Source organism: Haliotis rufescens, unplaced genomic scaffold (assembly GCF_023055435.1).
Source record: "Haliotis rufescens isolate VD_foot unplaced genomic scaffold, xgHalRufe1.0.p SCAF_26, whole genome shotgun sequence".
Taxonomy (NCBI): Eukaryota; Metazoa; Mollusca; class Gastropoda; order Lepetellida; family Haliotidae; genus Haliotis; species Haliotis rufescens.
The window spans coordinates 8,065,278-8,090,818 of NW_025963957.1; the positions used below are offsets into that span (position 1 = coordinate 8,065,278).

The window sequence follows — 25,541 nt, forward strand, 5'->3', positions numbered from 1 at the left end:
CCTCATCTACAGACAGTATCAGGTACACCAACCTGTGGCCCCCTCGTCTACAGACAGTATCAGGTACACCAACCTGTGACCCCCTCATCTACAGACAGTATCAGGTACACCAACCTGTGATCCCCTCATCTACAGACAGTATCAGGTACATGTACCTCCAGCGAGTCATCCCTGTAGCCTGTGATCCCCTTGTCTACAGACAGTATCAGGTACACCATCCTGTGATCCCCTCATCTACAGACAGTATCAGGTACACCAACCTGTGATCCCCTCATCTACAGACAGTATCAGGTACACCAACCTGTGACACCCTCATCTACAGACAGTATCAGGTACACCAACCTGTGGCCCCCTCGTCTACAGACAGTATCAGGTACACCAACCTGTGACACCCTCATCTACAGACAGTATCAGGTACACCAACCTGTGATCCCCTCATCTACAGACAGTATCAGGTACACCAACCTGTGGCACCCTCATCTACAGACAGTATCAAGTACACCAACCTGTGACACCCTCATCTACAGACAGTATCAGGTACACCAACCTGTGACCCCCTCGTCTACAGACAGTATCAGGTACACCAACCTGTGACACCCTCATCTACAGACAGTATCAGGTACACCAACCTGTGGCCCCCTCGTCTACAGACAGTATCAGGTACACCAACCTGTGACCCCCTCATCTACAGACAGTATCAGGTACACCAACCTGTGATACCCTCATCTACAGACAGTATCAGGTACACCAACCTGTGGCCCCCTCGTCTACAGACAGTATCAGGTACACCAACCTGTGGCCCCCTCGTCTACAGACAGTATCAGGTACACCAACCTGTGACACCCTCATCTATAGACAGTATCAGGTACACCAACCTGTGACACCCTCATCTATAGACAGTATCAGGTACATGTACCTCCAGCGAGTGATCCCTGTAGCCTGTGATCCCCTTGTCTACAGACAGTATCAGGTACACCGACCTGTGACTCCCTCATCTACAGACAGTATCAGGTACATGTGCCTCCAGCGAGTCATCCCTGTAGCCTGTGACCCCCTTGTCTACAGACAGTATCAGGTACACCAACCTGTGGCCCCCTCGTCTACAGACAGTATCAGGTACACCAACCTGTGACACCCTCATCTATAGACAGTATCAGGTACACCAACCTGTGACCCCCTCGTCTACAGACAGTATCAGGTACACCAACCTGTGGCCCCCTCATCTACAGACAGTATCAGGTACACCAACCTGTGGCCCCCTCGTCTACAGACAGTATCAGGTACACCAACCTGTGACCCCCTCATCTACAGACAGTATCAGGTACACCAACCTGTGACCCCCTCGTCTACAGACAGTATCAGGTACACCAACCTGTGACACCCTCATCTACAGACAGTATCAGGTACACCAACCTGTGATCCCCTCGTCTACAGACAATATCAGGTACACCAACCTGTGACACCCTCATCTACAGACAGTATCAGGTACACCAACCTGTGGCCCCCTCGTCTACAGACAGTATCAGGTACACCAACCTGTGGCCCCCTCGTCTACAGACAGTATCAGGTACACCAACCTGTGGCCCCCTCGTCTACAGACAGTATCAGGTACACCAACCTGTGACACCCTCATCTATAGACAGTATCAGGTACACCAACCTGTGACACCCTCATCTATAGACAGTATCAGGTACATGTACCTCCAGCGAGTGATCCCTGTAGCCTGTGATCCCCTTGTCTACAGACAGTATCAGGTACACCGACCTGTGACTCCCTCATCTACAGACAGTATCAGGTACACGTGCCTCCAGCGAGTCATCCCTGTAGCCTGTGACCCCCTTGTGTACAGACAGTATCAGGTACACCAACCTGTGGCCCCCTCGTCTACAGACAGTATCAGGTACACCAACCTGTGACACCCTCATCTATAGACAGTATCAGGTACACCGACCTGTGACTCCCTCATCTACAGACAGTATCAGGTACACCAACCTGTGGCCCCCTCATCTACAGACAGTATCAGGTACACCAACCTGTGGCCCCCTCGTCTACAGACAGTATCAGGTACACCAACCTGTGGCCCCCTCGTCTACAGACAGTATCAGGTACACCAACCTGTGACCCCCTCATCTACAGGCAGTATCAAGTACACCAACCTGTGATCCCCTCATCTACAGACAGTATCAGGTACACCAACCTGTGATCCCCTCATCTACAGACAGTATCAGGTACATGTACCTCCAGCGAGTCATCCCTGTAGCCTGTGATCCCCTCATCTACAGACAGTATCAGGTACACCAACCTGTGACACCCTCGTCTACAGACAGTATCAGGTACACCAACCTGTGACACCCTCATCTATAGACAGTATCAGGTACACCAACCTGTGACACCCTCATCTATAGACAGTATCAGGTACATGTACCTCCAGCGAGTGATCCCTGTAGCCTGTGATCCCCTTGTCTACAGACAGTATCAGGTACACCGACCTGTGACTCCCTCATCTACAGACAGTATCAGGTACACGTGCCTCCAGCGAGTCATCCCTGAAGCCTGTGACCCCCTTGTCTACAGACAGTATCAGGTACACCAACCTGTGGCCCCCTCGTCTACAGACAGTATCAGGTACACCAACCTGTGACACCCTCATCTATAAACAGTATCAGGTACATGTACCTCCAGCGAGTGATCCCTGTAGCCTGTGATCCCCTTGTCTACAGACAGTATCAGGTACACCGACCTGTGACTCCCTCATCTACAGACAGTATCAGGTACACGTGCCTCCAGCGAGTCATCCCTGTAGCCTGTGACCCCCTTGTCTACAGACAGTATCAGGTACACCGACCTGTGACTCCCTCATCTACAGACAGTATCAGGTACACCAACCTGTGGCCCCCTCATCTACAGACAGTATCAGGTACACCAACCTGTGGCCCCCTCGTCTACAGACAGTATCAGGTACACCAACCTGTGACCCCCTCATCTACAGACAGTATCAGGTACACCAACCTGTGGCCCCCTTGTCTACAGACAGTATCAGGTACACCAACCTGTGATCCCCTCATCTACAGACAGTATCAGGTACACGTGCCTCCAGCGAGTCATCCCTGTAGCCTGTGACCCCCTTGTCTACAGACAGTATCAGGTACACCGACCTGTGACTCCCTCATCTACAGACAGTATCAGGTACACCAACCTGTGGCCCCCTCATCTACAGACAGTATCAGGTACACCAACCTGTGGCCCCCTCGTCTACAGACAGTATCAGGTACACCAACCTGTGACCCCCTCATCTACAGACAGTATCAGGTACACCAACCTGTGACCCCCTCATCTACAGACAGTATCAGGTACACCAACCTGTGACCCCCTCATCTACAGACAGTATCAGGTACACCAACCTGTGACCCCCTCATCTACAGACAGTATCAGGTACACCAACCTGTGGCCCCCTCATCTACAGACAGTATCAGGTACACCAACCTGTGACCCCCTCATCTACAGACAGTATCAGGTACACCAACCTGTGGCCCCCTCGTCTACACAGTATCAGGTACACCAACCTGTGATCCCCTCATCTACAGACAGTATCAGGTGCCAACCTGTGATCCCCTCATCTACACAGTATCAGGTACACCAACCTGTGATCCCCTGATCTACAGACAGTATCAGGTACACCAACCTGTGACCCCCTCATCTACAGGCAGTATCAGGTACACCAACCTGTGACACCCTCATCTACAGACAGTATCAGGTACACCAACCTGTGACCCCCTCGTCTACAGACAGTATCAGGTACACCAACCTGTGGCCCCCTCGTCTACAGACAGTATCAGGTACACCATCCTGTGATCCCCTCATCTACAGACAGTATCAGGTACACCAACCTGTGCCCCCCTTGTCTACAGACAGTATCAGGTACACCAACCTGTGATCCCCCTCATCTACAGACAGTATCAGGTACACCAACCTGTGACCCCCTCGTCTACAGACAGTATCAGGTACACCAACCTGTGGCCCCCTCGTCTACAGACAGTATCAGGTACACCATCCTGTGATCCCCTCATCTACAGACAGTATCAGGTACACCAACCTGTGGCCCCCTCATCTACAGACAGTATCAGGTACACCAACCTGTGGCCCCCTCATCTACAGACAGTATCAGGTACACCAACCTGTGATCCCCTCGTCTACAGACAGTATCAGGTACACCAACCTGTGATCCCCTCATCTACAGACAGTATCAGGTACACCAACCTGTGACCCCCTCATCTACAGGCAGTATCAAGTACACCAACCTGTGATCCCCTCATCTACAGACAGTATCAGGTACACCAACCTGTGATCCCCTCATCTACAGACAGTATCAGGTACATGTACCTCCAGCGAGTCATCCCTGTAGCCTGTGATCCCCTCATCTACAGACAGTATCAGGTACACCAACCTGTGACACCCTCGTCTACAGACAGTATCAGGTACACCAACCTGTGACACCCTCATCTATAGACAGTATCAGGTACACCATCCTGTGATCCCCTCATCTACAGACAGTATCAGGTACACCAACCTGTGGCCCCCTCATCTACAGACAGTATCAGGTACACCAACCTGTGGCCCCCTCATCTACAGACAGTATCAGGTACACCAACCTGTGGCCCCCTCGTCTACAGACAGTATCAGGTACACCAACCTGTGACACCCTCATCTATAGACAGTATCAGGTACACCAACCTGTGACCCCCTCGTCTACAGACAGTATCAGGTACACCAACCTGTGGCCCCCTCATCTACAGACAGTATCAGGTACACCAACCTGTGGCCCCCTCGTCTACAGACAGTATCAGGTACACCAACCTGTGACCCCCTCATCTACAGACAGTATCAGGTACACCAACCTGTGACCCCCTCGTCTACAGACAGTATCAGGTACACCAACCTGTGACACCCTCATCTACAGACAGTATCAGGTACACCAACCTGTGATCCCCTCGTCTACAGACAATATCAGGTACACCAACCTGTGACACCCTCATCTACAGACAGTATCAGGTACACCAACCTGTGGCCCCCTCGTCTACAGACAGTATCAGGTACACCAACCTGTGGCCCCCTCGTCTACAGACAGTATCAGGTACACCAACCTGTGGCCCCCTCGTCTACAGACAGTATCAGGTACACCAACCTGTGACACCCTCATCTATAGACAGTATCAGGTACACCAACCTGTGACACCCTCATCTATAGACAGTATCAGGTACATGTACCTCCAGCGAGTGATCCCTGTAGCCTGTGATCCCCTTGTCTACAGACAGTATCAGGTACACCGACCTGTGACTCCCTCATCTACAGACAGTATCAGGTACACGTGCCTCCAGCGAGTCATCCCTGTAGCCTGTGACCCCCTTGTGTACAGACAGTATCAGGTACACCAACCTGTGGCCCCCTCGTCTACAGACAGTATCAGGTACACCAACCTGTGACACCCTCATCTATAGACAGTATCAGGTACACCGACCTGTGACTCCCTCATCTACAGACAGTATCAGGTACACCAACCTGTGGCCCCCTCATCTACAGACAGTATCAGGTACACCAACCTGTGGCCCCCTCGTCTACAGACAGTATCAGGTACACCAACCTGTGGCCCCCTCGTCTACAGACAGTATCAGGTACACCAACCTGTGACCCCCTCATCTACAGGCAGTATCAAGTACACCAACCTGTGATCCCCTCATCTACAGACAGTATCAGGTACACCAACCTGTGATCCCCTCATCTACAGACAGTATCAGGTACATGTACCTCCAGCGAGTCATCCCTGTAGCCTGTGATCCCCTCATCTACAGACAGTATCAGGTACACCAACCTGTGACACCCTCGTCTACAGACAGTATCAGGTACACCAACCTGTGACACCCTCATCTATAGACAGTATCAGGTACACCAACCTGTGACACCCTCATCTATAGACAGTATCAGGTACATGTACCTCCAGCGAGTGATCCCTGTAGCCTGTGATCCCCTTGTCTACAGACAGTATCAGGTACACCGACCTGTGACTCCCTCATCTACAGACAGTATCAGGTACACGTGCCTCCAGCGAGTCATCCCTGAAGCCTGTGACCCCCTTGTCTACAGACAGTATCAGGTACACCAACCTGTGGCCCCCTCGTCTACAGACAGTATCAGGTACACCAACCTGTGACTCCCTCATCTACAGACAGTATCAGGTACACGTGCCTCCAGCGAGTCATCCCTGTAGCCTGTGACCCCCTTGTCTACAGACAGTATCAGGTACACCGACCTGTGACTCCCTCATCTACAGACAGTATCAGGTACACCAACCTGTGGCCCCCTCATCTACAGACAGTATCAGGTACACCAACCTGTGGCCCCCTCGTCTACAGACAGTATCAGGTACACCAACCTGTGACCCCCTCATCTACAGACAGTATCAGGTACACCAACCTGTGGCCCCCTTGTCTACAGACAGTATCAGGTACACCAACCTGTGATCCCCTCATCTACAGACAGTATCAGGTACACGTGCCTCCAGCGAGTCATCCCTGTAGCCTGTGACCCCCTTGTCTACAGACAGTATCAGGTACACCGACCTGTGACTCCCTCATCTACAGACAGTATCAGGTACACCAACCTGTGGCCCCCTCATCTACAGACAGTATCAGGTACACCAACCTGTGGCCCCCTCGTCTACAGACAGTATCAGGTACACCAACCTGTGACCCCCTCATCTACAGACAGTATCAGGTACACCAACCTGTGACCCCCTCATCTACAGACAGTATCAGGTACACCAACCTGTGACCCCCTCATCTACAGACAGTATCAGGTACACCAACCTGTGACCCCCTCATCTACAGACAGTATCAGGTACACCAACCTGTGGCCCCCTCATCTACAGACAGTATCAGGTACACCAACCTGTGACCCCCTCATCTACAGACAGTATCAGGTACACCAACCTGTGGCCCCCTCGTCTACACAGTATCAGGTACACCAACCTGTGATCCCCTCATCTACAGACAGTATCAGGTGCCAACCTGTGATCCCCTCATCTACACAGTATCAGGTACACCAACCTGTGATCCCCTGATCTACAGACAGTATCAGGTACACCAACCTGTGACCCCCTCATCTACAGGCAGTATCAGGTACACCAACCTGTGACACCCTCATCTACAGACAGTATCAGGTACACCAACCTGTGACCCCCTCGTCTACAGACAGTATCAGGTACACCAACCTGTGGCCCCCTCGTCTACAGACAGTATCAGGTACACCATCCTGTGATCCCCTCATCTACAGACAGTATCAGGTACACCAACCTGTGCCCCCCTTGTCTACAGACAGTATCAGGTACACCAACCTGTGATCCCCCTCATCTACAGACAGTATCAGGTACACCAACCTGTGACCCCCTCGTCTACAGACAGTATCAGGTACACCAACCTGTGGCCCCCTCGTCTACAGACAGTATCAGGTACACCATCCTGTGATCCCCTCATCTACAGACAGTATCAGGTACACCAACCTGTGGCCCCCTCATCTACAGACAGTATCAGGTACACCAACCTGTGGCCCCCTCATCTACAGACAGTATCAGGTACACCAACCTGTGATCCCCTCGTCTACAGACAGTATCAGGTACACCAACCTGTGATCCCCTCATCTACAGACAGTATCAGGTACACCAACCTGTGACCCCCTCATCTACAGGCAGTATCAAGTACACCAACCTGTGATCCCCTCATCTACAGACAGTATCAGGTACACCAACCTGTGATCCCCTCATCTACAGACAGTATCAGGTACATGTACCTCCAGCGAGTCATCCCTGTAGCCTGTGATCCCCTCATCTACAGACAGTATCAGGTACACCAACCTGTGACACCCTCGTCTACAGACAGTATCAGGTACACCAACCTGTGACACCCTCATCTATAGACAGTATCAGGTACACCATCCTGTGATCCCCTCATCTACAGACAGTATCAGGTACACCAACCTGTGGCCCCCTCATCTACAGACAGTATCAGGTACACCAACCTGTGGCCCCCTCATCTACAGACAGTATCAGGTACACCAACCTGTGATCCCCTCGTCTACAGACAGTATCAGGTACACCAACCTGTGATCCCCTCATCTACAGACAGTATCAGGTACACCAACCTGTGATCCCCTCATCTACAGACAGTATCAGGTACACCAACCTGTGATCCCCTCATCTACACAGTATCAGGTACACCAACCTGTGATCCCCTCATCTACAGACAGTATCAGGTACACGTACCTCCAGCGAGTCATCCCTGTAGCCTGTGATCCCCTCGTCTACAGACAGCAGGATCAGCTGTACATTGTAGTTGTATCTCTGGTTGAGCAGTTTCAACACGTACGCCAGGACGGTGGAGTCTGGTAAATGAGAACGCAGGCTGTCATAGACGTTGTGTGCTGTCATACATGTTAAGATGTACCACAATACAGATAGGATTCAATCAATTATGAATTCACTAAACTATTAATCTCGACGCCATTTTATTGATACACATTTTGATATTTTTCAGTGAAAGAATATGTCACAAGATGCCGATGAAGTCCTATCTATCTCACCCTTGCCGCCAGATGCTCCCACAGCGATTGTCTCCCCTGGCGTGAACAGCCCAGCCGAGGTGATGGTGTGGTGGACCTCCTCCTCGAAGGCGGAAAAGAAGCAGTCCTTGCACAGAGCATCCCCCTACAAGCAGAGATACCATCTGTAGACTGGAGCCTCACAAAGCATCTCTACATAGCAAGTAGATACCAAGTAGACTGGCACCCTGTCAAACAAGTCAAACATTAATACCAGGCAGACTGGCGCCAAGTCAAACAGCTCATAGATAAATACCAAGTAGACAGAAGCCCAGTCAAACAAGTCATAGATTAATATAAGGGTAACGCTATTTTTCAGGGCATTATCATTTGCAGAAGCCCGAGGTCTTCCATTAACGGCCCGACGAAGGAGGGCAGTTGAAAAGACCGAGGGCACAACCTAGAAACATATTCGGGGCGAATCGGGATTCAAACCCACAATCATAGGTTTCTGGCATGCCCAAGGGACGCAACTCTGCACAGCGAATCACGGCGCCTTAGATGACTAGGCCACCAGTGCCCCAACAATAACTAGAACTAATCACAAATATGTACCAAAATAGAACATAAACAAAATGGAATCAAGCTACCAAAGTTTACTCCTTCTGCTGAGACCCTAATGTAAAGGTTTCAGCTGAGTGTATTTAACTGATAAGGGGGAACAAAGCTTACACTCAAACCTCCCGTCAGCATCAAAATATAATAGCCAATAATCCAGCAATCCAATTACTGGTCTTAATGTAAAAGATTTACCTGTATATAATCTTTTGAACCATAACAACTTGCATTTCATGTCAGAGTAAAAAATACTTATTCTCAAACATGTCACCATAACAAAAGAACAAAAACAAAAGGATTATCACACTTTGTTACCATTGAATCTTGACACTAAAATGAAAAGTTAAACAGCCCACATGTACATATAGTAATCTTCAGATACTAGCAACATTATCCTGATATCAGCTGCTCCTCATATTGAAACCAGTATGATGACTTTATGTCAGGGTCTTCACCATGCTGATTACTCCTCATATTGAAAACAGTATGATGACTTTATGTCAGGGTCTTCACCATGCTGATTACTCCTCATATTGAAAACAGTATGATGACTTTATGTCAGGGTCTGTACTATGCTGATTACTCCTCATATTGAAACCAGTATGATGACTTTATGTCAGGGTCTTCACCATGCTGATTACTCCTCATATTGAAAACAGTATGATGACTTTATGTCAGGGTCTTCACCATGCTGATTACTCCTCATATTGAAAACAGTATGATGACTTTATGTCAGGGTCTTCACCATGCTGATTACTCCACAGATTGACAACAGTATGATGACTTTATGTCAGGGTCTTCACCATGCTGATTACTCCACAGAATGAAAAATGTATGATGACTTTATGTCAGGGTCTTCACCATGCTGATTACTCCTCATACTGAAAACAGTATGATGACTTTATGTCAGGGTCTGTACTATGCTGATTACTCCTCATATTGACAACAGTATGATGACTTTATGTCAGGGTCTTCACCATGCTGATTACTCCTCATACTGAAAACAGTATGATGACTTTATGTCAGGGTCTGTACTATGCTGATTACTCCTCATATTGACAACAGTATGATGACTTTATGTCAGGGTCTTCACCATGCTGATTACTCCTCATACTGAAAACAGTATGATGACTTTATGTCAGGGTCTGTACTATGCTGATTACTCCTCATATTGACAACAGTATGATGACTTTATGTCAGGGTCTTCACCATGCTGATTACTCCACAGATTGACAACAGTATGATGACTTTATGTCAGGGTCTTCACCATGCTGATTACTCCACAGATTGACAACAGTATGATGACTTTATGTCTGGGTCTTCACCATGCTGATTACTCCACAGATTGACAACAGTATGATGACTTTATGTCAGGGTCTTCACCATGCTGATTACTCCTCATATTGAAAACTGTATGATGACTTTATGTCAGGGTCTTCACCATGCTGATTACTCCTCATATTGAAAACAGTATGATGACTTTATGTCAGGGTCTTCACCATGCTGATTACTCCTCATATTGAAAACAGTATGATGACTTTATGTCAGGGTCTTCACCATGCTGATTACTCCTCATATTGAAAACAGTATGATGACTTTATGTCGGGGTCTTCACCATGCTGATTACTCCTCATATTGACAACAGTATGATGACTTTATGTCAGGGTCTTCACCATGCTGATTACTCCTCATACTGAAAACAGTATGATGACTTTATGTCAGGGTCTGTACTATGCTGATTACTCCTCATATTGACAACAGTATGATGACTTTATGTCAATGTCTTCACCATGCTGATTACTCCACAGATTGACAACAGTATGATGACTTTATGTCAGGGTCTTCACCATGCTGATTACTCCACAGATTGACAACAGTATGATGACTTTATGTCTGGGTCTTCACCATGCTGATTACTCCACAGATTGACAACAGTATGATGACTTTATGTCAGGGTCTTCACCATGCTGATTACTCCTCATATTGAAAACTGTATGATGACTTTATGTCAGGGTCTTCACCATGCTGATTACTCCTCATATTGAAAACAGTATGATGACTTTATGTCAGGGTCTTCACCATGCTGATTACTCCTCATATTGAAAACAGTATGATGACTTTATGTCGGGGTCTTCACCATGCTGATTACTCCTCATATTGAAAACAGTATGATGACTTTATGTCAGGGTCTTCACCATGCTGATTACCGGTACCCGTCATATTGAAAACAGTATGATGATTTTATGTCAGGGTCTTTACCATGCTGATTACCTAACTTTAACAAAAACAATTTGTGCTCTAATGGTAAGGGAAAACCAAACACGTCAATATGAAGAAACAGTGAAGAAGAGAAAAGAAGGGATTTATCCAATATAGTGATTTTATGTCTGCTTCATGTATCATCAAGTAGAGTTGCCTCATCACATGCAGTCCTGTCACATTAAGGGCGGTACTGAATCCCATTTATAAACAATTTACCCTTGATAAACCGAACTTTGTCCCCTGTCAAATCTGTGACATCACTGGCTGTAGGAGTCTTTTAGCCTCGAGGTCCTGCTTTAGAAGATCTTCCCTGACACAGAAAGGTGTCTCCTCTCCTTCATTTACCATCTGGAGCCTCTGTGCCCTTAACAAAACCCTGGCGATGATAGGTCGAGGTTTAGTGAGAGGTGACGTTGATGGCCACCCAAGTCTATGATAGTTCTCAAGTGGAGGCTTTTTTCACTCACATTAAGTTTTCCTGTCACAAAGTTTGACAACACATCCAAAAAGAGTGCACGGAGGTGTATTCCACCCTGTTCGTTATATCCGTCCGCCATGTTGGCTGAATAGTCCAAGTCTGATATCAATGTATCGTGGTTAAGCAGTGATCTGTCTCTTTCACTGTTCGAGTTGCTTAACTTCTGCTGTTTTGGTGTGCTGGAGTGTCCTAGTCTATGCTGACAGAGCGTTCTGCCACACTTACAGGAGGCTCTGTGCTACTTCTGCCACACTTACAGGGGGCTCTGTGCTACTTCTGCCACACTTACAGGGGGCTCTGTGCTACTTCTGCCACACTTACAGGGGGCTCTGTGCTACTTCTGCCATACTTACAGGGGGCTCTGTGCTACTTCTGCCACACTTACAGGGGGCTCTGTGCTACTTCTGCCACACTTACAGGGGGCTCTGTGCTACTTCTGCCACACTTATAGGGGGCTCTGTGCTACTTCTGCCATACTTACAGGGGGCTCTGTGCTACTTCTGCCACACTTACAGGGGGCTCTGTGCTACTTCTGCCACACTTACAAGGGGCTCTGTGCTACTTCTGCCATACCTACAGGGGGCTCTGTGCTACTTCTGCCACACTTACAGGGGGCTATGTGCTACTTCTGCCACACTTACAGGGGGCTCTGTGCTACTTCTGCCACACTTACAGGGGGCTCTGTGCTACTTCTGCCATTACGGGAGGTAATTATGTGTTCCTGTTCTATTTATTGAGTACCGCGATCTCACAAACTGACAATTCAAGAATCGTGAGTACCGAGGTATCGATGATATCTTAGGTATCGGTGAATCATTACATCCTAATTTAGATTTAGACTTTCCACACCCTGTAAGAGCCCTTCCGTTAGCCTTCGTGTCACATTCATGGTCATAACTCTGTCAAAAATGAATTTACAAAACCAATTTTTGACGTCATTTAAGATCATGTCCAGTCAAATCAGTGTGTAAAATTTCATATCTCTGACTTAAATAGTTTTAAAGTTAATATGCCCACATTGAGAAGGGTCTGACGGAAGGACTGACAGATGGTCAAACCCCTTTCCTATATCCCCCACCCCACTTTGTGGTAGGGAATAATAAGTTTTAAGACATTATCTTCACACAAGGTAGCTTCAAATAAGTTTTCACACGTTATCTTCACACAAGGTAGCTTCAAATACGTTTTAACACGTTATCTTCACACAAGGTAGCTTAAAATTAGTTTTAACATGTTATCTTCACACAAGGTAGCTTCAAATAAGTTTTGCCAAAGTTATCTTCACACAAGGTAGCTTCAAATAAGTTTTAACACGTTATCTTCACACAAGGTAGCTTCAAATAAGTTTTAACACGTTATCTTCACACAAGGTAGCTTCAAATAAGTTTTAACATGTTATCTTCACACAAGGTAGCTTCAAATAAGTTTTAACACGTTATCTTCACACAAGGTAGCTTCAAATAAGTTTTAACACGTTATCTTCACACAAGGTAGCTTCAAATAAGTTTTAACAAGTTATCTTCACACAAGGTAGCTTCAAATAAGTTTTAACACGTTATCTTCAAACAAGGTAGCTTTAAATTAGTTTTAACACGTTATCTTCACACAAGGTAGCTTCAAATAAGTTTTAAAACGTTATCTTCACACAAGGTAGCTTTAAATTAGTTTTAACAAGTTATCTTCACACAAGGTAGCTTCAAATAAGTTTTAACACGTTATCTTCACACAAGGTAGCTTCAAATAAGTTTTAACACGTTATCTTCACACAAGGTAGCTTCAAATAAGTTTTAACACGTTATCTTCACACAAGGTAGCTTTAAATTAGTTTTAACACGTTATCTTCACACAAGGTAGCTTTAAATTAGTTTTAACATGTTATCTTCACACAAGGTAGCTTTAAATTAGTTCTAACATGTTATCTTCACACAAGGTAGCTTTAAATTAGTTTTAACATGTTATCTTCACACAAGGTAGCTTCAAATAAGTTTTAAAACGTTATCTTCACACAAGGTAGCTTTAAATTAGTTTTAACATGTTATCTTCACACAAGGTAGCTTCAAATAAGTTTTAACAAGTTATCTTCACAAAAGGTAGCTTCAAATAAGTTTTAACAAGTTATCTTCACACAAGGTAGCTTCAAATTAGTTTTAACATGTTATCTTCACACAAGGTAGCTTTAAATTAGTTTTAACATGTTATCTTCACACAAGGTAGCTTTAAATTAGTTTTAACACGTTATCTTCACACAAGGTAGCTTTAAATTAGTTTTAACATGTTATCTTCACACAAGGTAGCTTCAAATAAGTTTTAACAAGTTATCTTCACAAAAGGTAGCTTCAAATAAGTTTTAACAAGTTATCTTCACACAAGGTAGCTTTAAATTAGTTTTAACATGTTATCTTCACACAAGGTAGCTTTAAATTAGTTTTAACATGTTATCTTCACACAAGGTAGCTTTAAATTAGTTTTAACACGTTATCTTCACACAAGGTAGCTTTAAATTAGTTTTAACATGTTATCTTCACACAAGGTAGCTTCAAATAAGTTTTAAAACGTTATCTTCACACAAGGTAGCTTTAAATAAGTTTTAACATGTTATCTTCACACAAGGTAGCTTCAAATAAGTTTTAACAAGTTATCTTCACACAAGGTAGCTTCAAATAAGTTTTAACATGTTATCTTCACACAAGGTAGCTTCAAATAAGTTTTAACAAGTTATCTTCACACAAGGTAGCTTCAAATAAGTTTTAACACGTTATCTTCACAAAGGTAGCTTCAAATAAGTTTTAACAAGTTATCTTCACACAAGGTAGCTTCAAATAAGTTTTAAAACGTTATCTTCACACAAGGTAGCTTCAAATAAGTTTTAACAAGTTATCTTCACACAAGGTAGCTTCAAATAAGTTTTAACAAGTTATCTTCACAAAGGTAGCTTCAAATAAGTTTTAACACGTTATCTTCACACAAGATAGCTTCAACTAAGTTTTAAAACGTTATCTTCACACAAGATAGCTTCAAATAAGTTTTAACAAGTTATCTTCACACAAGGTAGCTTTAAATTAGTTTTAACATGTTATCTTCACACAAGGTAGCTTCAAATACGTTTTAACACGTTATCTTCTAATAAGGTAGCTTCAAATAAGTTTTAACATGTTATCTTCACACAAGGTAGCTTTAAATTAGTTTTAACATGTTATCTTCACACAAGGTAGCTTTGAATAAGTTTTAACAAGTTATCTTCACACAAGGTAGCTTCAAATAAGTTTTAACACGTTATCTTCACACAAGGTAGCTTTAAATTAGTTTTAACACGTTATCTTCACACAAGGTAGCTTTAAATTAGTTTTAAAACGTTATCTTCACACAAGGTAGCTTCAAATACGTTTTAACATGTTATCTTCACACAAGGTAGCTTTAAATTAGTTTTAACACGTTATCTTCACACAAGGTAGCTTTAAATTAGTTTTAACATGTTATCTTCACACAAGGTAGCTTCAAATAAGTTTTAACAAGTTATCTTCACAAAAGGTAGCTTCAAATAAGTTTTAACAAGTTATCTTCACACAAGGTAGCTTCAAATTAGTTTTAACATGTTATCTTCACACAAGGTAGCTTTAAATTAGTTTTAACATGTTATCTTCACACAAGGTAGCTTTAAATTAGTTTTAACAAGTTATCTTCACACAAGGTAGCTTTAAATTAGTTTTAACATGTTATCTTCACACAAGGTAGCTTCAAATAAGTTTTAACAAGTTATCTTCACAAAAGGTAGCTTCAAATAAGTTTTAACATGTTATCTTCACACAAGGTAGCTTTAAATTAGTTTTAACATGTTATCTTCACACAAGGTAGCTTTAAATTAGTTTTAACACGTTATCTTCACACAAGGTAGCTTTAAATTAGTTTTAACATGTTATCTTCACACAAGGTAGCTTCAAATAAGTTTTAAAACGTTATCTTCACACAAGGTAGCTTTAAATAAGTTTTAACATGTTATCTTCACACAAGGTAGCTTCAAATAAGTTTTAACAAGTTATCTTCACACAAGGTAGCTTCAAATAAGTTTTAACATGTTATCTTCACACAAGGTAGCTTCAAATAAGTTTTAACAAGTTATCTTCACACAAGGTAGCTTCAAATAAGTTTTAACACGTTATCTTCACAAAGGTAGCTTCAAATAAGTTTTAACAAGTTATCTTCACACAAGGTAGCTTCAAATAAGTTTTAAAACGTTATCTTCACACAAGGTAGCTTCAAATAAGTTTTAACAAGTTATCTTCACACAAGGTAGCTTCAAATAAGTTTTAACAAGTTATCTTCACAAAGGTAGCTTCAAATAAGTTTTAACACGTTATCTTCACACAAGATAGCTTCAACTAAGTTTTAAAACGTTATCTTCACACAAGATAGCTTCAAATAAGTTTTAACAAGTTATCTTCACACAAGGTAGCTTTAAATTAGTTTTAACATGTTATCTTCACACAAGGTAGCTTCAAATACGTTTTAACACGTTATCTTCTAATAAGGTAGCTTCAAATAAGTTTTAACATGTTATCTTCACACAAGGTAGCTTTAAATTAGTTTTAACATGTTATCTTCACACAAGGTAGCTTTGAATAAGTTTTAACAAGTTATCTTCACACAAGGTAGCTTCAAATAAGTTTTAACACGTTATCTTCACACAAGGTAGCTTTAAATTAGTTTTAACACGTTATCTTCACACAAGGTAGCTTTAAATTAGTTTTAAAACGTTATCTTCACACAAGGTAGCTTCAAATACGTTTTAACATGTTATCTTCACACAAGGTAGCTTTAAATTAGTTTTAACACGTTATCTTCACACAAGGTAGCTTCAAATAAGTTTTCACACGTTATCTTCACACAAGGTAGCTTCAAATAAGTTTTAACACATTATCTTCACACAAGGTAGCTTCAAATAAGTTTTAACACGTTATCTTCACACAAGGTAGCTTCAAATAAGTTTTCACACGTTATCTTCACACAAGGTAGCTTTAAATTAGTTTTAACATGTTATCTTTACACAAGGTAGCTTCAAATAAGTTTTAACACGTTATCTTCACACAAGGTAGCTTCAAATAAGTTTTAACAAGTTATCTTCACACAAGGAAGCTTCAAATAAGTTTTAACACGTTATCTTCACAAAGGTAGCTTCAAATAAGTTTTAACACGTTATCTTCACACAAGGTAGCTTCAAATAAGTTTTAACACGTTATCTTCACACAAGGTAGCTTCAAATAAGTTTTAACATGTTATCTTCACACAAGGTAGCTTCAAATAAGTTTTAACATGTTATCTTTACACAAGGTAGCTTCAAATACGTTTTAACACGTTATCTTCACACAAGGTAGCTTTAAATAAGTTTTAACAAGTTATCTTCACACAAGGTAGCTTCAAATAAGTTTTAACACGTTATCTTCACACAAGGTAGCTTCAAATACGTTTTAACACGTTATCTTCTAATAAGGTAGCTTCAAATAAGTTTTAACATGTTATCTTCACACAAGGTAGCTTTAAATTAGTTTTAACATGTTATCTTCACACAAGGTAGCTTTGAATAAGTTTTAACAAGTTATCTTCACACAAGGTAGCTTAAAATAAGTTTTAACACGTTATCTTCACACAAGGTAGCTTTAAATTAGTTTTAACACGTTATCTTCACACAAGGTAGCTTTAAATTAGTTTTAAAACGTTATCTTCACACAAGGTAGCTTCAAATACGTTTTAACATGTTATCTTCACACAAGGTAGCTTTAAATTAGTTTTAACACGTTATCTTCACACAAGGTAGCTTCAAATAAGTTTTCACACGTTATCTTCACACAAGGTAGCTTCAAATAAGTTTTAACACATTATCTTCACACAAGGTAGCTTCAAATAAGTTTTAACACGTTATCTTCACACAAGGTAGCTTCAAATAAGTTTTCACACGTTATCTTCACACAAGGTAGCTTTAAATTAGTTTTAACATGTTATCTTTACACAAGGTAGCTTCAAATAAGTTTTAACACGTTATCTTCACACAAGGTAGCTTCAAATAAGTTTTAACAAGTTATCTTCACACAAGGAAGCTTCAAATAAGTTTTAACACGTTATCTTCACAAAGGTAGCTTCAAATAAGTTTTAACACGTTATCTTCACACAAGGTAGCTTCAAATAAGTTTTAACACGTTATCTTCACACAAGGTAGCTTCAAATAAGTTTTAACATGTTATCTTCACACAAGGTAGCTTCAAATAAGTTTTAACATGTTATCTTTACACAAGGTAGCTTCAAATACGTTTTAACACGTTATCTTCACACAAGGTAGCTTTAAATAAGTTTTAACAAGTTATCTTCACACAAGGTAGCTTCAAATAAGTTTTAACACGTTATCTTCACACAAGGTAGCTTCAAATAAGTTTTTACACGTTATCTTCACACAAGGTAGCTTCAAATAAGTTTTAACACGTTATCTTCACACAAGGTAGCTTCAAATAAGTTTTAACATGTTATCTTCACACAAGGTAGCTTCAAATAAGTTTTAACATGTTATCTTTACACAAGGTAGCTTCAAATACGTTTTAACACGTTATCTTCACACAAGGTAGCTTTAAATAAGTTTTAACAAGTTATCTTCACACAAGGTAGCTTCAAATAAGTTTTAACAAGTTATCTTCACAAAGGTAGCTTCAAATAAGTTTTAACACGTTATCTTCACACAAGATAGCTTCAAATAAGTTTTAAAACGTTATCTTCACACAAGGTAGCTTCAAATAAGTTTTAACATGTTATCTTCACACAAGGTAGCTTCAAATAAGTTTTAACACGTTATCTTCACACAAGGTAGCTTCAAATAAGTTTTAACACGTTATCTTCACACAAGGTAGCTTTAAATTAGTTTTAACAAGTTATCTTCACACAAGGTAGCTTCAAATAAGTTTTGCCAAAGTTATCTTCACACAAGGTAGCTTCAAATAAGTTTTGCCAAAGTTATCTTCACACAAGGTAGCTTCAAATAAGTTTTGCCAAAGTTATCTTCACACAAGGTAGCTTCAAATAAGTTTTAACACGTTATCTTCACACAAGGTAGCTTCAAATAAGTTTTGCCAAAGTTATCTTCACACAAGGTAGCTTCAAATAAGTTTTAACACGTTATCTTCACACAAGGTAGCTTTAAATTAGTTTTAACACGTTATCTTCACACAAGGTAGCTTTAAATTAGTTTTAAAACGTTATCTTCACACAAGGTAGCTTTAAATTAGTTTTAACATGTTATCTTCACACAAGGTAGCTTTAAATTAGTTTTAACACGTTATCTTCACACAAGGTAGCTTCAAATAAGTTTTAACACGTTATCTTCACACAAGGTAGCTTAAAATAAGTTTTAACACGTTATCTTCACACAAGGTAGCTTAAAATAAGTTTTAACATGTTATCTTCACACGAGGTAGCTTCAAATAAGTTTTAACACGTTATCTTCACACAAGGTAGCTTCAAATAAGTTTTAACACGTTATCTTCACACAAGGTAGCTTTAAATTAGTTTTAACAAGTTATCTTCACACAAGGTAGTTTTAAATAAGTTTTAACAAGTTATCTTCACACAAGGTAGCTTCAAATAAGTTTTGCCAAAGTTATCTTCACACAAGGTAGCTTCAAATAAGTTTTAACAAGTTATCTTCACACAAGGTAGCTTTAAATTAGTTTTAACATGTTATCTTCACACAAGGTAGCTTTGAATAAGTTTTAACAAGTTATCTTCTAATAAGGTAGCTTCAAATAAGTTTTAACACTTTATCTTCATGCAAAGTAGCATTAAATACCTTTTAACACGTTATCTTCACACAAGGTAGCTTCAAATAAGTTTGAACACGTTATCTTCACACAAGGTAGCTTTAAATAAGTTTTAACAAGTTATCTTCACACAAGGTAGCTTTAAATTAGTTTTAACACTTTATCTTCACACAAGGTAGCTTTGAATAAGTTTTAACAAGTTATCTTCTAATAAGGTAGCTTCAAATAAGTTTTAACACTTTATCTTCATGCAAAGTAGCATTAAATACCTTTTAACACGTTATCTTCACACAAGGTAGCTTTAAATTAGTTTTAACACGTTATCTTCACAGAAGGTAGCTTTCAATAAGTTTTAAAAGTTATCTTCACACCAGGTAGTTTTGGCGGATCAGTGCAGACCATCCATGGATGCCCCAAGGCAGGGAACACCCCGATCAGCTGAAGCCATTGTCCCTGGGCCCCACGGATACAGAACCAGATCTAGATTGATTACGGTAGAAAGAAGGGGTATAGCTGATGTCAATTTTTAGCTCTTGTTTCAATTTGTTCGAAAACATACACTTAGCTGACAGGTAAAATGTCTGTATGGCGAGGTGAAGAATGTTAGTTGTGCTGGGGGGCGTGGGACACGCTTGCTGATCATTAGCCCTGACAAAACGCTGGCTGTGACATATGTGATTCACAACATGACAAACGGCCAAACGTCTTGGGAAATGACGGCGTTGGGAGGAGCTGGGAGCTGCTCAACGACTTACCTGGCTTTCTGCGGGGCGTTGGTGTGTGTGTCGTGTTACCACCATAAGCCCCACATACCGTGGCCCGGGCTAAACCGGCGGGAAGGGAGGGAGGGGGGTCATTTTCTCAACAGGGGTCCATAAACGAGTGGAAATTTGTCTTATGATCACACCAGAACAACAGGCTCTTGTTTTTGTCATAAGTAAAAACGAAGAACAAATCGCTGTTGCTGTCATTAAGATGACTACAGTAACGACTGCTGTGTCTGGCTGGATGAAACCCTATAACACCTGCTGGGGCGACACGGACAGACCCCAAGGATAATTCATGAAGAAACGCTGGGATTGTCCTCACACACGCAGTCAGCTCTAATAACCAGGTGTGCCAGCGAGGGGTCAAGGTCAAAGAAACTACGAGGAACATAGTCAGACACATGAATTGGAAGCAAATATGTGAAACTCCAAACCGTAGGATCTTGTTAGCGATTTGTTGGTAATCCTGTTTAATGATGTAAAGATGGGGGCCTACAACATAATGGTCACCCTCGCGGGCCGCTTCACACCCTCACAACACTAGGGACCACGCAACACACATCCATCAAGTGGTACTTGGGTGTTCGTGCTTCACAGTGCTGTACAGACAACCTCCCCACCTGGGTATCCGTGTTTGTTTGTTTGTTGTTTAACGACAAAATCCTCAATATTCCAGCTATATGACAGCAGTCTGTAAATAATGGAGTCTGGACCAGACAATCCAGTGCTTGACCTCATGAGCATCAAACCATGTAATTGGGATACGATGACATGCATCAACCAAGTCAGAGAGCCTGACTACCTGATCCTTTTTGTCGCCTTTAATGGCAAGCATGGGTTTCTGAAGACCTATTCTACGCGGGAATCTTCACGGGTCCCAATCTATCTAATATGAGCAGTCAGGCAATTAAAACTAAAGTTTAACCATCATTATGTCATGGTCAGATTGAGACTTTTCCCTCTCGTCAGTGCCATCAGTATCTCCAGGCAATAGTGCTAAATGACGGTCACCATGCTCACAGAATGCTGTGCAGCTCAGTACAGTAACTTGAGTACAGTAACAGCATGTACCACAACAGGAACACTGGCCATGCACTCACCATGCAAACAAGACAGTCAACTGACTAAGGTCCTAATTGCCTAATTGTACCTGTCTACTTTTACAGACACAGTCAACTGACAGAGGTCTATGTTGTACTTGTCTACTTTCACAGACACAGTCAACTGACAGAGGTCTATGCTGTACCTGTCTACTTTTACTGACATAGTCAACTGACAGAGGTCTATGCTGTACCTGTCTACTTTTACTGACATAGTCAACTGACAGAGGTCTATGTTGTACCTGTCTTCTTTTACAGACACAGTCAACACACAGAGGTCTATGTTGTACCTATATCTAGTCCTTCACAGACACAGTCAACTGACAGAGGTCTATGGTGTACCTGTCTACTTTTACAGACATAGTCAACTGACAGAGGTCTATGCTGTACCTGTCTACTTTTACAGACACAGTCAACTGACAGAGGTCTATGTTGTACCTGTCTACTTTTACAGACACAGTCAACTGACAGAGGTCTATGTTGTACCTGTCTACTTTTACAGACACAGTCAACTGACAGAGGTCTATGTTGTACCTATATCTAGTCCTTCACAGACATAGTCAACTGACAGAGGTCTATGTTGTACCTGTCTACTTTTACAGACACAGTCAACTGACAGAGGTCTATGTTGTACCTGTCTACTTTTACAGACACAGTCAACTGACAGAGGTCTATGTTGTACCTGTCTACTTTTACAGACACAGTCAACTGACAGAGGTCTATGTTGTACCTATATCTAGTCCTTCACAGACATAGTCAACTGACAGAGGTCTATGTTGTACCTGTCTACTTTTACAGACACAGTCAACTGACAGAGGTCTATGCTGTACCTGTCTACTTTTACAGACACAGTCAACTGACAGAGGTCTATGGTGTACCTGTATCTAGTCTTTCACAGACACAGTCAACTGACAGAGGTCTATGTTGTACCTGTCTACTTTTACAGACACAGTCAACTGACAGAGGTCTATGGTGTACCTGTATCTAGTCCTTCACAGACACAGTCAACTGACAGAGGTCTATGCTGTACCTGTCTACTTTTACAGACACAGTCAACTGACAGAGGTCTATGGTGTACCTATATCTAGTCCTTCACAGACAAAGTCAACACACAAAGGTCAATGTTGTATCAATATCTACTTTCACACACACACAGAAGTCAAAAAGAGCCCAAAGATGACATCAAAGATGAAATCCCTATCAGCATCCAAGTAGGGCATCACCATCCAGACATTGTTATCTTACGTAACCAGTCATCTCTGCTAACAATAACTGACAGACCGACTTGGCACTGTAATTAGCTGTATTCAAAGCGGAGACTTTTACATGGTGTGTGACACTATCAGAGTCGCGGCTGGCCCAACATATGGGCACCTAATGATCTGTTGTCTTCTCATCTTCCTGATTCAATTTACTGACATCTAAGGAAGATGGAGGAAGGAAATTGCGAGTGTCTAGTCTTTGTTCGGAATAGAACAACAAACAGCAGAAACCCCATCCAATTCGGTCAGGTTTTACCAGCATCAACAACATGCAAAACTCTCAACTGAGCCTGAAAAATTGAAATTTTAATAAATCTTAACTGAACTGAAATCTAAACTGATGTTTGTTATGTTAACAGAGCAGATTTGGCCCCACCACTCTGTGACACAAGACAGGCCTTTGTACAGCGGCACATAATGGCTGGGCATCCCTTGGGTCCAAACGTCCCCTACGGCAAAATAAAACAGGGCCCTCCTTGGCTTGCGAGGGTGGGCGCACAAGAGGCAACCACTTAACTAGCCATTATGAGATGCAAGTGTTGAGTCAAGGAGGTTTAATAACTGCAGCAGTCCAGAAGGCAATCACAGGACGGCAGAGTGCCCCGTAGGTTAAATGGCTGTCCCCTGTAGTTGACCATAGATCACGGGGAAGCTGGACGCTCTGATCACCTGGGAGGGACATCTAACTACATGCGACAGGGCAAACAATTAGCAGTCACTAATTACACCAGCCAGTCTGCTCCCATCTCCTCTTGTTAGGCCGACACAATCTGCCCGACACAATCCGCCCAACACAATCTGGCAAAGGAAGGGACACGATACCAAGATATCACAACAAACTGACATTACCCATGAAACCATGATTCATTCCAACTCACTTCATCGTTAGTTTGTGACAAATATGAAATAAGACTTGATGAAAACTGGGAGGTCCCTGGCCGAAAGCTATGAACACACAATGCCATTTCGAAAGTGGTCAAATGTAACAAATGTAATATTTGGGATAACACCTTAGAAAAGTACAGATTCTCATACTTTTTTAAGTCCCATCAGACGTCCGAAACCCACACCACACTTGTCAGAGGTATGTGATCTCGGCTACAAGTTTTGTAGAAGCATTGGTGGCTGAGTGGGTTAGATCGCTGACTTTGTGTGCTGGCCTCACTCTGGAGGTGTGGTTCGAATCACTGATGGGACTCAACCAAAAAAGGTTCTAGAATCTGCACTATACTATGAAAGTGTAACCCTAAAATATAACATTTGATACATTTGACCACTTTTAGATGGCATTGTGTGTTCCTAAATATGAATCATGACTTGATGAAGACTGGGAGCATGAGGTGCTGATGCTAGCCCGAACAGAGTGTCTAATGTTAGAGGTATCCTGACAGCCAGATGAATTACCAGATTGTCAGGGTGTCCTTATCAGTCATCCAAGTAAGTCAATGTTGGCTGCATCCCCGGAAGTAAATGTTGGCTGCATCCCCGGAAGTAAATGTTGGCTGCATCCCCGGAAGTAAATGTTGGCTCGAGGCCTGTAAGTAAATGTTGGCTCAATGCCTGTAAGTCAATGTTGGCTGAATCACTGTACGTCAATGTTGGCTCGATGCCTGTAAGTCAATGTTGGCTGAACCACTGTAAGTCATTGTTGGCTCGATGCCTGTAAGTCAATGTTGGCTGAATCACTGTAAGTCAATGTTGGCTCGATGCCTGTAAGTCAATGTTGGCTCGATGCCTGTAAGTCAATGTGGGCTCGATGCTCGAAGTCAATGTTGTAAGCAACTAGATGCAGATAAACTGTCCGACTGGGAAAAGTTTGACTGTAGCCCTGGCAAAATGTGTTTAGAAACAGGTATAAAACGATCTGGTGTATACACTGAAGTTGAGTGAACTTTTATCTTTATCCAAACATTAAAAAAATCAGAAGGAATTTTAGGTATTTTTAGAAAATTAGTGACTTGTAGTTTAAACATAGAGTTCTAGATCATTTTTGTCATTAAACAATATATCATGTGACTAATGCGCCAACAAGAGATATCATATTTTTCCTGAGATCCATGGAAAGAATGAAAGTTTGAAACATAAAATTCTTGATATGTGATACTTCAGTCTTTCTCCCAGTTTATAAGTCAGATTGAACATTTCCCCCCCGAGTTTTACCCTCCACATTGTGTGTCAGTACTAGCTGTCCTCCTGTCCAACATGCAATTCTAAATCCTGTCTGGTATGTTTGCTGAGGTAATTTGATAGTTGTTTTGCCAAAAGTATTTGAAAATATAAAAAATTTATTCAAAGCCTATTAACTGTGAAAGGAGAGTGAAATACTCAAGCAGATAATCATCAGCCTGACAATTAGACAGAAACGTTGCACACATTTTAAAGAAGCTCACAGATGTTGGCAAGATGCGAGGCACACCTCCAACAAAACCAGTCTCTTAACAGGCTAGATGATGGTTGGTCGGGTGACTCCGACCATTGTGTCATGATTGTGTTGTAATTGTGTCGTGGCTCTTCAGTCAGCGACCACCTCACCCTGAACACTGCCATCTGCACCCCCACAATGCCGTGCTTTAACCTCTGACTTCCTCACAGCGGGGGGATCTGACCCTGCACACCTCTGACAGGACGAGGACAAGATAGTTCTCGTGGAGAGCCTGCCAAGCTGACAATGTCAA

At 42.4% G+C, this 25,541-nt stretch overlaps 1 protein-coding gene across 2 annotated transcripts in view; it reads right to left on the bottom strand.

Moving 5' to 3' along the window:
- The window catches only part of LOC124137351 (cytoplasmic tRNA 2-thiolation protein 1-like), a 43,472-nt gene that overhangs the window by 11,931 nt on the left and 6,000 nt on the right, over positions 1 to 25,541 (bottom strand). For both annotated transcript variants that reach the window (XM_046503617.2, XM_046503616.2), the window contains exons 2-3: positions 8,629 to 8,752; positions 8,312 to 8,430 (exon numbers count right to left, since the gene is read on the bottom strand). In XM_046503617.2, coding sequence (XP_046359573.1) covers positions 8,312 to 8,430; positions 8,629 to 8,752 — 243 coding nt within the window. The remainder of the gene's footprint in view (positions 1 to 8,311; positions 8,431 to 8,628; positions 8,753 to 25,541) is intronic.